The sequence below is a fragment of the Xylocopa sonorina genome, chromosome 1 (assembly GCF_050948175.1).
Source record: "Xylocopa sonorina isolate GNS202 chromosome 1, iyXylSono1_principal, whole genome shotgun sequence".
Classification (NCBI taxonomy): Eukaryota; Metazoa; Arthropoda; class Insecta; order Hymenoptera; family Apidae; genus Xylocopa; species Xylocopa sonorina.
In genome coordinates, this window is record NC_135193.1 from 9,133,094 (window position 1) to 9,148,475 (window position 15,382).

The 15,382-nt window shown below is 42.3% G+C and overlaps 1 protein-coding gene across 1 annotated transcript in view; it reads left to right on the forward strand.

Moving 5' to 3' along the window:
• LOC143433378 (UNC93-like protein) overlaps nt 1–15,382 on the forward strand; it is a 32,380-nt gene that overhangs the window by 5,656 nt on the left and 11,342 nt on the right. The window contains exons 2-3 of the mRNA XM_076910730.1: nt 5,396–6,129; nt 9,500–9,719. Coding sequence (XP_076766845.1) covers nt 5,412–6,129; nt 9,500–9,719 — 938 coding nt within the window. The 5' untranslated portion in view covers nt 5,396–5,411. The remainder of the gene's footprint in view (nt 1–5,395; nt 6,130–9,499; nt 9,720–15,382) is intronic.

Genomic DNA, 15,382 nt, shown 5'->3' on the forward strand with positions numbered 1-15,382 from the left:
CATTCAGAAGCGGTCTTAGATATTATGGCTCTTTTAAACCGTTAAGCCGCTAAACCGCTCTAATGGGTGTTCTAGTGTATCGTGGAACGGTGTAAAGATCGTCAGAATGTTGCCTTCGAGTAACAGGTGTTAAGAGCTTCAATAAACCCTAATTACGTCAACAATTTTATGATTTGATAATTGCCTTCAATTGTATACAAATGTGCAACATTCAGTTCCATATACAACCTGAAAATTCACTTGGTGTACCGTTATGGTTTCACCAGAGCAACTAAATGTTAATCTCGAACCATTACGTTATGACAGAAATGCAGTGTGACACCAATCTTCGCACACTATTGTTTCTAAGCACAGTGTATTGTTTCTAGCACAATCTTTCTGCATTTCTTATTCCCAACGCGATTTTATCGAAACACAGTCCAATTATGGCTTGGTACCTTTTATAACGATTGTTCAACTGTAATTCCAAAGTACAACGATACACTAATTAGATATAGAAAAGAGTTTTCTCAGAACGATTACTAAAAAAATCTTATTTCGCATTGTTGCTCCCGATATTGCGATACGGTACACTTTGTCGCACTAATGCTCATAAATGTTCAATTTGATGATGCCAGATATTTTTAGATTTACAACTGCGAACCGCGATAAAGCCATGCCTGGTTTTTTTCCACCGATTTTCACGACCATAGGCGGTCTTTATCGTGGGCCATTTGCACAGTCTTATCCAAAGTGGAAAAGTTTTGCGCGTGAATTATATTGTTTAAACGCAACAATATTGCAACGCGCAGCCGGTGTTCTTACATCATTCGGGTCAGCTTTATCCGTATTTACAGTGGCACATACGGGTGACCACGTACCGTTGCAAAACAAAAGCAGAAATTTTCGAAAACAGTATACCGCCGCCAGGAAAATTATTGCCTCGCAGAATATCAGCCTACCTACATGCGTCTGACGTTGAATGTACCATTTTTCCGCGTTGATTAACAACAATCCACTCGATCGAAAACGAAGTGTGTTACTATGTTTAAAAATCAAGGTGAACCTTGTCCCTCTCTCTTTCTCTTTCTCTCTTTATTTTCTATGAGATCTGATAGAAATTGTGAGAAAAACGTTATGGCCTTCGTAGAAGAAAGATTACGAGCTTGGGACAAGGTAACCGAAAGTACGAAATGTTAGAATAATTACTACTTCCATCGAACAGATCTTGATTCGTTTTCTAGTAGGCCATTTTTCTCCCTCCCGACTACCCCCGATGCTTTTTCTTTTCAACGAATTAATATGCCGTCAGGGTATTTTTCCCTTTCTTTTCGCGTTGTCAACCGCCTGTTACTTTCACTTTTTTACTCGTACTTCTGTCTCTATTCTACTAGTATTCGCGGTTAGTCGATTACATTTAAATATGCCACGTTCGAAATAAAAATCGAACTAGGAAATTTTATGTAAGAAACGATAAAAACGGTTATAGGTATATAATATGGCATTTGTCGTACGTTTAATTATTTTGTTGTCTGGAAAACAAGACACACGCAATGATTACAAGTGACGTTAAAAATTGGTAACACTTTTACTTTAATTAGCCAATTAAAATTGATAGGGTACATGCGTTTAGCGTATTCGCATTATTGAGACGAGTAGTCAGACATTTAAAATACCCAAAACAGACATTACACCATTGCGCAAATATTTTAGTGCAAAACAACAATTACGAGAAAAAATTGCCGTACAATTTTCTAAACGGTTTACTCATTTCCATAAAATTAGTCAAATTGACAGTAATATGATCGATAGAATAATTCGCATTCAAGAAACAATATTTCGACGTGTCTGACATCATCTGAAATGATGTAAGACAGGTAATATGTTCGTTTTGAGCGAACCGGCGAGAAAAACGTAGGAAGATAAGGAAATGAGAAAATTCAGAAGCCGAAGCCGCTGGTAGAAAAGCGGGAAAATTTTGAATGGTAGCCAAGCCATTTATCGAACCTTGACCTCGTGGTGGCACGAAGTTAGCAAGTCGAAAGAGTTACAAGTCCACGCACGCTTCTTTCTACGTAGGATTGTTTATGCGTTAGAAGTTGATAACACTTTGTTGCATCCCGTTCATGCGTAATGCAATCGAAACCAGTAGAAGATTGTTTTACGAGCATCATTAGCATTAGTTGGCTACTTAGTCGGTTAACGATGAAAAATTAAGATACGAATAAAGATTAGCTTTTTTTTCATCTTTTTCTCAACTACTGACTTCTGAGAATGCTATTAAACGGAATTTTTATACTGTTTCCCGGATTAAAAAGATGCTTGCCAGTCGAGGTATTAAAACTCGATGCGCAAACTGCTGATTAACGCCGGGGAATAACTTCTGTTTTCTCAATCCGATTGGTCGAAAAGGACGCCGATTAGTTTGAACGTTTTATGCAAATTTTCTCTTCAAATATCTGTTTTCCTCTCCTCCCTCTATCCGCTTGATCTCTGCATGATAGACGATTGAAAGTGAAATAAAATCTAACTTTCTTTAATTCCCTACTTCTAATGAAACAGAAGGCCGTCGAGATAACCGTAAACATCGGGGTCTGGCTTGTTGTTTGGCAAAAAATAGATTCTAAGAAACTGTCAGGTATTTATTGGTATCGTCGGTATATTTCTGTTTCTGGTGGCAATAAAATGGTTTTTGCGCGTCGAGAAAATGTAAATGCCAAAAAATAAAAAGTGTCGAAACACATGTTCGTCAATAAGGTTACGAAATTATCCGACCGATAGCGAGAACCGGGGGTACGCGTGCGGAGTTGGGAACGAGGAATGGGTTCGCGCGTGTTCACGTCTATTTGTTTGCAAGAAGAAGAAAAATGGTACAACAAGATACGCGCGGTTAAAGCAGAGTTGAAGGCCAGTCGGAACTGGTTAGGGTGGGTATTCTGTTCTCGTGGGTATAACACTTTGGTGGCCGAATCGTGTTCAAGTAAGTCAGGGTCATGCAAACCGTGTTTCTGTGCTACCTATATAAAAGTGGGAATTCAGTTACGCATATTTACCACACGTACGACCGCGACGCTTAATTACGCATACCGAAGCTGCCGATTTTTCGACGAGCAGCAGCAATCCTCGGTCTGCTGTGCAAACACCACGTGGCGCCGTTTTCGCGTCCGATACGAAAATTACAGAACCGCGGTGCATGGTAGTACACCGTGGAAATCAAAAGTATTCAGACACGTGAATTACTTTTCATGAATGTTTATCGAACAGTAGACTGCCACTACTGGTATTCAGAAGAATCACTTTTTGTCCAATTAAAGTTATGTAATATATACGGCGGTACAAAAGTTTCGTAGAAGCGTCAGAATTTGATAGTGTATCGCAAGGCACACGTGTCACGTGTGATTAAAACAATCTCTGCGATCCTAATCTTAATGACGAACTAAACGGTAAAACAAGTTTAACCCTTTTACGCCCGATGCTGCTTAGAAGATAATATTCTATTTATCTCTCTAATCAAGTGTTTCGATTTTCTAGACAACTGTTTTGAAAGGACGATGTATGGATCGCTATTCTTCTCAGACGTAAATGGCAACGATCCAGTGTAATCGAGTCTTTCGTGAAGCTTATTTTCAGGAAAAGGAAAATTTTTCCGAGTATTTCAACGGTTCATCGGAAACAGTTCGATTCGGCAAAATCCATCGCACAAAAGTCGCTCGTTTTAAACAGAAATCAATTCGCACGTGTTTTCTCTTCGGAACATGTTTCCTCGAAGGACGAAACGAAGAATTCTCGTATCGCGCGTTCGCATGGTACGACGGTATTCTTGTTATGCAACAGAAAGATTAGTTATGTCTTTTCGCGTTGCTTTTACGCGGCTCTGCCTTTTGTTAAATGAAACGGGGAAAGGAAAGAACGCGGGTGAAGAAAAGGAACGCGAATCCCGCGTTTTTCATCGGCAGATGGAAAGAAATGCAAGTTTTTGCAAAACCCGGTCGAGTTTTTCTCCTTTTATCGTTCGCTATTGCGTTCGCAATAATAGGTAGTCTTCTGCGAACGTTGCTGTGATCTTGACGAACGATTGCAATGAAACCAAGGTTTATTCTTCTGTATTGTTCCCGCGCGTGATTATCACGTTCCGATCGGTTTAAAATACGCCTTTTGCATACTATTACACAGCTTTTTGCGTGGGATTGTTAAATGAAGACGCGCGAGCGGTCTCTTGCAACATTTCAGTAACCAAAGTAAGCAATTCCATTCATTCTTTGCCAACCTGGCTAGAGCGCATTTAAATTGAAGCAAATTCGGGCGATGTTACCTGTTCCAGTACCGTTTCACTCTCGATTCAAATTCATCGTGTCAACACTTCGGACCCAATACTCACGGGTCACAAGGATGTCCTGTACAGAAAAGCTATCGGAACCTCGTCCAGTGATGTAGCCGGTCGTCGAGAATGAGCGAGCATTCCGCGTTCGAGTGAAATTGGCCGGTTCTGGACGTTTCCACCATCTCGTGGTAAACGAGGAACGTTTAAACGCCGCACACGGTCTGCTAAATGGGCACGGAAGAAAGTATTTTGAGAAACGCTGCCAATGAAATCAAGATTCGGATGGGGGTGGGGGCACACGGGGCAGAAAGAGTTAGCGAACGAGGTGAAGGTATTGCGAGCGCCGCTTAATTGCGATGCACGCCATACGACACGTGTCACAGCATTGTGCGGCCGGTCACGCATTCCCATCGATTACATCGACGACAAACGAATTTACAAGCGCAACTGGAACGTGCTTCGCGAACGCTTCAATAAGGCCTTTCCAAATGAGAAAAGGAAAGAAAAGGCGAGGGGGAGAAAAGGTAAAAAAAGAAAGGACACCCTTTAAACTGCACGATTCGTGACGAGGTCTTCGCGGGCTTCTTCATACCAATGAACGCACCGTTATAAATCGCTTTTAGAGAGATACGCGCTGTTACACGCGCGCGCGCCACTGTCCATAACTATCAGCCCGATAATATACTCGGAACGAAAATACCGTGTCTCCTTTTGGCGCGGTGCTTTTCCACGGTTCTCCCCGGTTGAAATATATCTGCCGGTAAATCGTGGGATTTCGAGTTTTACGCGGTCCAATGGCAGCCCGTGGGGATACTTTATCGCTCCCGTAGAAAAGGAAAGGAATTTTTCTCGGTGGAAAGTGAACCTCATTTATATTAGGTGAAAGTGGTCAAACCTTTTGGCAGCAGAGATGAAAGTTCTCGATGGTTGTATATGACGTTAATGCATCATAACGTAACATACGCATTACATACGAAATAACTAACACAACATAAGAACGTAATCCCACCCCTATCGCTCTCCATTTGTACATATATTAGCGAGGTTGATAACTATGCAAGTATTTTAATAATCGATTAACCGGTAATGTTGCAGGTAGCAAGCGTATAGAATGGTAGCCTCACAACACGACGGAACCAGAAGTGTCGGGGGCGGTGGCGGCGGTGATGGCGGAGGTGGCGGCGGCGGCGAGGAGCCTGTGTACACGGTGACCGTGAGCGGTGTCGGCTACAGGAACGAGAGCTACAAGGACGATGGTACCGACGGTATACCTCCGGAGCCCCACAAGCCGCCGCAATTGTCGTCCACGGACGATGACACCCAGTCGAGAAAGTTCAAGCTCTCCCGCGGCGAGAAATGGCGTATCCTAAAGAACATTAGCACCGTGTCGATAGCGTTCATGGTGCAGTTCACCGCGTTCCAAGGGACGGCGAACCTGCAGTCGTCTATAAACGCCAGTGACGGTTTAGGGACCGTGTCCCTCTCAGCGATTTACGCTGCCCTGGTGCTCTCATGCATCTTCGTGCCCACCTTCGTTATCAAGAGGCTCACCGTGAAATGGACATTATGCGTGTCGATGCTGTGCTACGCGCCATACATCGGTTCCCAGTTCTATCCGAAATTTTACACCCTGGTGCCGGCCGGCGTGCTGCTCGGTTTGGGCGCCGCACCTATGTGGGCGGCGAAGGCCACCTACCTTACGCAGGTCGGTGGCGTCTACGCGAAACTGACCGATCAACCGGTGGACGCCATCGTCGTCAGGTTCTTCGGGTTCTTTTTCCTTGCCTGGCAGACCGCTGAACTCTGGGGAAACCTCATCTCTTCGCTGGGTAAGTGAACGACCTTTGCTTTTCCGTCTTGCCGGTAAACCTCCTCAGGGACGCATATAAGGTAGTCGAATTGTTAAAACGTGTCAAGGTACATAAATTGGCCGAAGCAACGACATGAAAGATCCAGCAAGAAACATTCCGCCGTAGACTAAACACCTACCCACCAATACTATAAATCGGCTCTAATTAACTGTACCGTTAGGTTAAACAGAGTCTTTCTCATCGAATACGCACGAACTTCGTTTGACTGAAAATCTTCGCCAACGATCGTTCCATCCTACACGATTCTCGTACCGTAAAAAAAGACGGCTTTAATTATCATTTCCTTTTGCCTATTTATTTTCATCGACGTCGTAAATTAATCTCCTCGAAACACATACCCGATAGTCCCTTTCAAAAAAACATTTAAAATGCAAATGCCGGATCCTATTCCAGGAGATCGTTCATCCAAAGATCTCAGCTATCCAGGACACCTATGCCGGACTATTCCTAGAGAAGGTCCCCGAGGTCGCGTGGAACGGTGTCAATATCATCTTTTCTGCCCGTCATAAATTTGGTGATTATTCTGCCTCTCTCTCTCTCTCTCTCGAAACGGCCTGTTCTATAATCATATTCCGTGTGGTTCTCTCACGATGTATGTTTATAATAAGCGTGCTGTAAATATTCTACGGTTCTTGGAAACATTTTCTAGCTTCACACGAATACGATCGTGATTTCTCTTCCTATTAAAAACATCATATTTCTTTTACATATCTGTTACATGAACGGTTTCAAACAACTCGACTTATCATCATATAATATTTCAGATATCTGCAGATATTCAAATACTTTCGCTGCTCATCGTATAACTTGATCATATTGTTCCATCGAGGAGGTGCGAAATGCTCGTGAGATCAGACTTCCTTAGCGAACAACGCACAGTTGCGATATACATGGCGTGCATAGCAGTAATAACGCGTGCATGGTCAGACAGTCGGACCAAACATTCGGTCCTTTCCCTGACTGGCTGGCTGGCTGGTTGGTTCGCTGGCTGGTCGATCGGTTGGCGAGATCAACACAACTCCCGTGGCTCCTATGTACCAACGTTCTCCGTGAACACACTCAGGTTTCAAGTGGGACTGACTGACAACACTGGCAAGAGACTTGCAGAGAAAGAGAACCGTGATAGAGTAACGGCGATGGAGAACGCGTCGCACGCGGGAAGAAACAAGATTTATCCGGTATAAACCCGTGATAGTCGGTTTCCGTACCACCTCGTACGCATTCCCTGATACAGCCACGATTTAACCGTTTTCTATGATTCAAACCGTTCGATCGGCGCTTCCTCCCCAGTGAGGAACAGCACTTCCGTTTACCATGCCCGCGATAGCTTTGCACGCGCGACGTTCAACCTACCCTTACGCAGGGCATTCGTTTCGAACGGACCAGAACGATTCTGCTTTCTTCTGGTCCTTGCATCTCTCTTCTGTGACATCTGCGGTTCATTTAAAATTGTTTCGTCATTCAGGGTCACTTTTGTTGCCACGAATGATACTGCAGAAAGTTCACTGGTTGCTGGTGGGATAGAAGAGTTGAATGGGTCTGAGAGGGGATTGTATCTCGACGGCCTTGAGCGGTCGATTGATTTTGTACGGACTATAGGTGCACCTCGCTGGAACCTGTTTTCATCGAGTTTCTTCCGACTTCTCCGAGACTGTTCGAAGAATTTGCGTTGCTAAAGGTGATTTAGGGATCGTGGGTAGGTTCGAGTGACGAGCGTGTAGAACGGTTGTTAGCTATTGAACGAGTTTAGTTTGTAGCGCGAGCAATGCGCTGAAATGTATTTTTCAAAACGCCGGAGCGCGTACGAGCACAATTATCGGAACGCGATAAATACACTTGTAAACGATAGGTAACTTCATAAAAACCAAGACAATGACTCGTTCGAGTGACAGTACATAATTTTTCGTAAACACCGCGCCGCATGCATTCCTTCAATTATATTTAATTTATGCCCTCCGGTGCACTGTGCTTGATAAAAAAAAATACTACTTGCTCAACGGCCGTCATATATTAACGCGGGGTGCTTTTAATGAAGACGTACAAATATTTCCAGCCTCTCATTATACATTTCTCAAGTTGCCAACACACTAAACGCTTCACTGGCCGCATATTTTTGCGCATACCACAACAGACTCCCGTTCTCCCGCAAAGATAAATTTCCACGAAAATACTTACGATCGTGCATAAATTAATGCCACCGGCTCCCTTGTGTTCGTCACTCGCGAGTAACCGTGGCAATCGCTGGACCGCTTAAACGGTGCTAATTCTGAAATATTTCAGAACTTCACGGGGCGTAAGAAAATGGCATTCCAGCCGTTTCGCGTTACATGTACATGCGTTTCGCACACACGTAACAGATGAATACGTTATGAGCCAATAAGTAGGACTTGCGGACAATCGGAAACGATGGTGGGGGACATTGTAAACATACTATGATATTATCAACGACGCTTCGGTGAAAGTTTCTGTCGTTCGCCGTCCGATGACCGAGTACGCCGATTGGCCAATGAAAATTCCAGAATGTCGATACGTTTCGCACTGGATGCCGTATTAATCGCGGCTTAGCACGATATCTGCGGCGTTCCAGGAATGAGATCACTCAAAAGGAGGAAAACTAGCTAATTTCTTGGTGGAAACGTCGACGAAAAGGGATAAGCTCCAGCGACTTAAGTTTCGATCGACGAAACAATTTTTGTTCTTTCGTTTTCTTCGTTCTCATTATCGTTCCAAGATTATCGGAACACATATATCTTGTGAAATGTTTGGAATACCTTGGCAAATGTACGTAATGCCGGATAGTTGATAGATCGTAATCAGATGCATGAATAGTTGCATAGACATTACTTGATTGTCCGGAAAGTTGAATGTAATCTTGATAAATTGTTGAGAGAGATTTATGTCGGCTCTGGTAAGATGTCCGTATTTCGTCATTTGCATTTTTTTCACGTATTAGTTAGTTGCAAAATTTACCATTCGCCATACCATCATGCGCGCGATCAATGCGTTAAACGATTTAACAGAATACTTTGCCCGTACAGGTGCAAGCGGAATTTAATATTAGACACATTAGCAGCTATCAACGCACGTAGTTGTCGGATCATAAAGCTCAACCTCATTCAAGGTTACCGAAAGCGAGATACTTAATATTTTTTGCACGATACGAAAGGTACGACTCCGTTTACCTCGTTCGAAGTATTCCAACCCCACCCAGCTGTAACACTTCGGTTATGTTGGATTACCATTTTAGTTATCGTTCGATCAGATTAGTTAACACCATTCGACACCAGCCTTCATTAATAAAAGTCGTTCGATCTGTTTAAATTCCAAGTGCTGAGCGGCGGAGAGTTCGGCAGCGGGAACCAGAACAGCACCACGAATTGGGAGAAAATCAGTAAATGCGGCGCCGATTTCTGCGTTCTGAGTAACGGAGCCCACGAGACCCTGACGCGTCCACCGGAGACGGAGATCTACGAAATTTCTGCGATCTATCTGACTTGTGTAATCGTCGCCGTAATCATCGTCGCTCTTTTCGTCGATCCGCTCTCGAGGTGAGTACATTTACCAGCCGAGCCTGTGCATGCACCGATCGGTCTATCTATGTAAAAGGTACCCAACCGGCTTTCCATTCACCGTCGACCTTTAATTTTTCACCTCCGCTACGACCAGTGATTAATACTGGATACAAATGCCGAGTGCCACTTGTAATAACCACGTTTATTGCATTATACGAATGTTCTGCACGCGAATACGAAACGAGATAATTTCTTGGAAAACGATAGCGACGGTGAAAAGTTGCTCTCCCCGTTCTCCGTTGTTGACAACGTCAACAGACACACGGTTTACGAACGCGACAAGCCCGGTTATCCGTTGCGTGGTATTCGCATTCTTTTCGCGTTGCTACGATTTAAGGATTTATTGGACAGCAGAATCGATGACTCATTGCGTGGACATTTCAATGCGCATACACTCCCGTTCAAAAGTGTTAGACAACGTCCCCTTGCTGTAGATACCATATTGTGTCAAACACTTCAATTTAGAATCGATATTTCACTAGTTAAGAACCGCAAATGTAAGCATCTGAATACTTCCATCAGCCGCTTTATATATAAGCTTCGACACGAGCGTCAATTTATTGAATGTTTCAAAGTCTCTTATGAAGTCTCTCAAAGACTATATCGCTCGGCTATTACATCTACCTATATATTCACGATTACTAAATGATCAATTATTCGATCTGTGCAACGACGACGCGAGACAAAATGCATCACACCTCGCGATTTATGTCCGTGTTCAAGCATCGAAGAATTTCGCGAATTGCGACAAGTGAGCTTGGTCGGTGAACGCCGCGTAAGGGTAGAATCATGCTCGAGAAAACTGTTTCCGGCGTCGTTTTCGTTTCAACAAGTCAATATTTGATATCGATGAGTCATCGCTTGCAAACATGCCTCACGAAATTATGTTTATCATTTTACACGTGAGATAGCCTTCCGTTTATTATTGGGAAAACACTCGAGACTCCTGAAAGGCTAGCACACCTTGGATATTACTTAAAGTCAAACAAATATCGACCCGTCTTCGAGATGAACGATTACAGAAACAACCGGTGAAACTCCGTATTTTTCCATTTCCGTTATTGGACGTCATTATATATTTGTATTTTCAACTCGTTAACAGAATTATCAATGTCTTCCTGCTGCCCTACGCGATCTTCTGTACAACGTGCGCGGTTAAAACAGGTCGTAGAAACGATGGAAAATTTACTTTGCTGCGTTACAACGTATGCAACCTAGTATTGCCAGTCAACCATTTAGCAATATTTGTTATATATTATCTACTATTCATTTAGTTAAATGAAATGCCAGATTTCGTTGATTCAATATTTTACAACCTTGTGTTTTAAGAAATTCGAAGAATAGAAATCGGCAAGAGTTCACACATAATGCTCGTTTACATTCCCAAAAAATTGTGTACAAAGTGCCACGTACGAGTGTCCTCTTCGCAAACTATGAGATAACAGTGATTTTTAACGCCTCTGTTGGTCTGAAAATTGGGTAGTCAATTTTAAAACGGCAACGAACTTCATGCCTATCGCGTAACGTCGACGTAACATCAATGAGACGCTAAACAAAGAACTTAATTCCATTATGCCCTACCAATCTCTATTTATCCTTATTTAGTGAGTCAATCTTAAGTAGCTCTAATTCAGAAAATCACTAACACGCGAACGACCGTTTAATGTGGTTAAAAGGAAAGGAAAATGTTACCAACCTCCGTGTAACATAGAAGAAATGCTATCGAACTCTGACTATTTGACAAAAAAGTTGTCACAGTTCACGAGCGATTGTCCCAAAGGTTGCTTTGCCTTTGGACAAGCATAAAAAAATGAAAAGTGTAAATAGGGAGGGAACGAATGGAATGATAAAATCGATCGTATGCAATGTATGACGCATGAGGAGCACTGACGTGTACGATGAAAATTAGCCGAAAAGAAACAGATTTTAATCAGTTTACCCTCGAAAGAGGCAATGTCGCCACTCGGGATGTGCATTGAAAATAATGGACGCGAAACGAGATTCGTCTTTCGCCAATTAACTTTTAATGTTTGCTCGCGCAGATATATACGTCGAATCAATATTGAAATATACGCAGATAGACGTATAAATACCGATAGCGGTGAGTTTCGATCACGTTGCACTTTTTCTTTTATTCGAACGTTCGAACGTGTGCTCGCGGATAAAAGTATTCTTCTCATTTTTTTTTTTTTTTCTTCTATCGACGCAAACGCAAATGTCTGCCCACGGAATTTGAACAACGTCGTACGTATACATGATCAATAACGACATTGAGCTGTAATTATTAATTTATGCTCAGCCTTGAATGAAATTAAACGTTTCATTTCGTTCGTTCAATGTACCACGCTCGGTCCAAATGGAGCACGGTATCTTACCGACGAGGAATCGTTGCAAAGTGTTTCTGTTCAGTGCTAACGTTAATTAGAAAATCCAAAGTAGAGCCTGTTACGAGTCGTTCTTTTTTACGATAATACTATCCACGATATATGGCACTTAAACGCGAAACTATACTATCTATATATTTTTAGCAACAACCGAGCAAGTTTAATAAAAATTTCATGAACTATCTGCGAAACGTTTTTTTCTTTCGAAACGAGTTTCAAGGAACTAGAACTTTGATCAGATATCAGTGTTAGATTTCCGATAATTTCGTAATGAGGTGAATCATCCAGTGTATATACAACAACAGCGATAAACCGCGAAGTCATAACAAAATTTATTTTATCTAGTGCAATGCAAATGCTATGGAAATTTCGTGAGATAAAAACAGACGGAACACGAGCTTCAAATATTTTCGTCCATTAGGGAGAGTTATCGGACAACACGTATACCAATTGTTGCGATGGTCATTTTATGATTTGAAAAATTTCGAAACGCCACCGCGAATGAAATTAAACCTTCCGCGAGCCATTGTTTAAGAAAGTTGCCGAGAAAACGTCACGAATTGGGTTTCTAACTAGGATGTAGGTTAACGAAGTTGCTACGCTAGAAATCAACGTCAAAACCGTTTCACTTGCATGGATTCCCATGAACGAAAAATCGACAATCGTGGAGAAAAAAAATCATACGATTATATTAATCCCCTTACGCGGTTAGAAACAATAGCGATAAACTCGAATCTATAATTCAATTGTTCTAATTATTTTTGAACTGTTATAATGTTAAGAGCACAAAGGTTGCGATACTTGGCACGTCGATGCAAGAATTAATATGCATCGTTTACTTTGTCTTCACAATTTTTTTTATTCAGTTCGATCAAGTCGATCCGGTTTTCTGGTTGTTATTTGTGTGTAATTTATGCAAAATGAAAAGGCAGACACCTCGAAACGTGTGTAAAGTCCAATTATGATTGTATCTGAAATTTTTATTTTTTGTGAACCGTTGCCTTTCTACGTAACGTTATCCAAATGCAAAATCGTCCTTTCATCTTGAACCATAAGGGAGCATAATAGAAGGTGATTGAAAGCAGGAATATTCATGGTTCGGAGAAATCATTTTGCGCTATTGGTCTGACACGAGAGAAGAGCAAAAAAAGTTCGCGTTTCAATCGGATGGATGATGGAGGCGCGATGATCCGTTTGGGAACTCCCTGTTGCAGGTTGCCCGGGGCCAAAATAAATTATACATATCCTCTGCACGGGCAGGTGTCAACGAAAAAATGCTTCACGGCTCCGAGATACACGCCTCTTCGTTAATGTCCGTGGTTTTGTTTTACTAACAGGAATTCCACATTTTTTTCTTCCATAATTTAAAAGTGCGGCGCTTAAATTATTACATAATAATATGAACAATTCTTTGTCCATTTCCAACGGAATTTCACATTCTAAAATTCGATCGAAGACACGATTTTTCTGCTCGATCGAGTCCAATGCGACGTTATTCGCGAACGTTCCGAAGCTTCCGGTCGGCGGGTCGCTTCTGGAAAACTCGCCCACATAACGGAAGAGAAAAAACGAGCGAGAAAAAAAAAAGAAGACAGTAATGTTTTTTTCCAGGAGGTATTACGAAACACTCACCTTAATAAGCGTGTATCGCGCGAGATATCCCCTCCCCGCCACCCCTTCGTCCATTCAGAATCGCTATAAACATTGCTCTGCTCATGATTACAAAATAGCGTACATCCGACGTCGGGATGCACCGAAGCACGGCGTGCAGTTGCGCAACCACCCGCTGCAATTTGTACTTATTAAAATCCGATAAATTTCTGGCTGTTGCCGGCGTTGAAGTCTCCGCGTGCGCGCGCGAGGGTACGCCCGCGTTGCGTCGCATCTCGCCGTCTCGACGCGGAATCAAACATACTTTTTTATACGGGCTTTATCTTTACGTTTCGATAAGTTCTCTAATCGGCACAGTTGGTTTTCAACTCGGTTCAACTGCGATTATATTTACACGAAAGAAATTATATAAAAAGGTGTTATAAAATGTAAAAATCATCAAGGTAGTACAAAGAAAAGTGGAATGTGTTCGATCACTCGTTACATAAATAATTTCACTGTATAATATGTACAAGAGAATTAAGTTTAGAAAATATCCTTTCCATTTTTCTTCGAATGGAACGTAACGATTGGAAGTTTGGAGGTACAGGCAGGAAACTTTTGTATGTTAGACAAATCTTTGACGGAACGATTTCTATTTGTAATTATACAACCGTTGCTCGACACATACATTTATTTATTTGGTTGTAACACCTTATTTGTATTTATTCGCACATGTAAGTGCCGGAGAAGTTTGTCTCGCGAAACGTGCTGTAGGAGGAAGAAGAAGAAAGTGGACGGTATTTCTGATTACATAAGAAATTTCACCATAAAATACAAGAATCTTTTTCTCGCTTTCATTACTACTTCTCGATTTAAACAACCAACAAGTAACGCTTAATCGAAGCTCAACAATGATAACGTTAAGACGACAATAACTGAAAGATAAATACTGGTAGAACTGAAACCCCTTACAATCTTCTCCATTCTTCTCATCGTTGAAACATTTTTTACCTTTAAGATCATAGTTTCATTTACCGTTTCCTACAGAGAAGTCATTAAATATCGAAAACACATACCACCTTCGGTTCCTATCTAAGTTCAGATCAGCAGTTAAAGCGATTGCCTTTCTTTCGAGACTATCCAGTCAGGTTCGAAGCTACATACTTGCACGCAACATACTTACCTGAGATCCTATCTCTGCTTCCTTATATCCGAAATATAACGAGTACCGTAATTTACGCGATTTCTCGTGGTACCATGACCGCGTCAACGAATCGATCCATCGAACAGGAGTGCTCCACGCGTGATAGGATCGTACAATCGATCCGATCTGTCGGACATTCGAGCTCTGGTCAGACAACGATTCGTCGCTCCGCGATCGATCGTCCCTCCAGTGATTTCTAATAGAGCCGCCGTCAGGTTTCTCCCGATCGGTCGTGTCGCAGCTTCATTTGCATTTCAATCACGCGCTCTGCCTATGGACATGGGAGTAACATTATTCCTGCCTTTTCTAACAGTACACACAACCGTCCGCCAAGGACGTCTGCCCTCTCTTATCCGTACGTTGGCAACGTTCTAATGATACACACCGTTGCTAAAAATATTAATGCCACGCGTTAGAATGGTCATTTTTCTATCGTGTCCACGATCCCTGTCACGTTC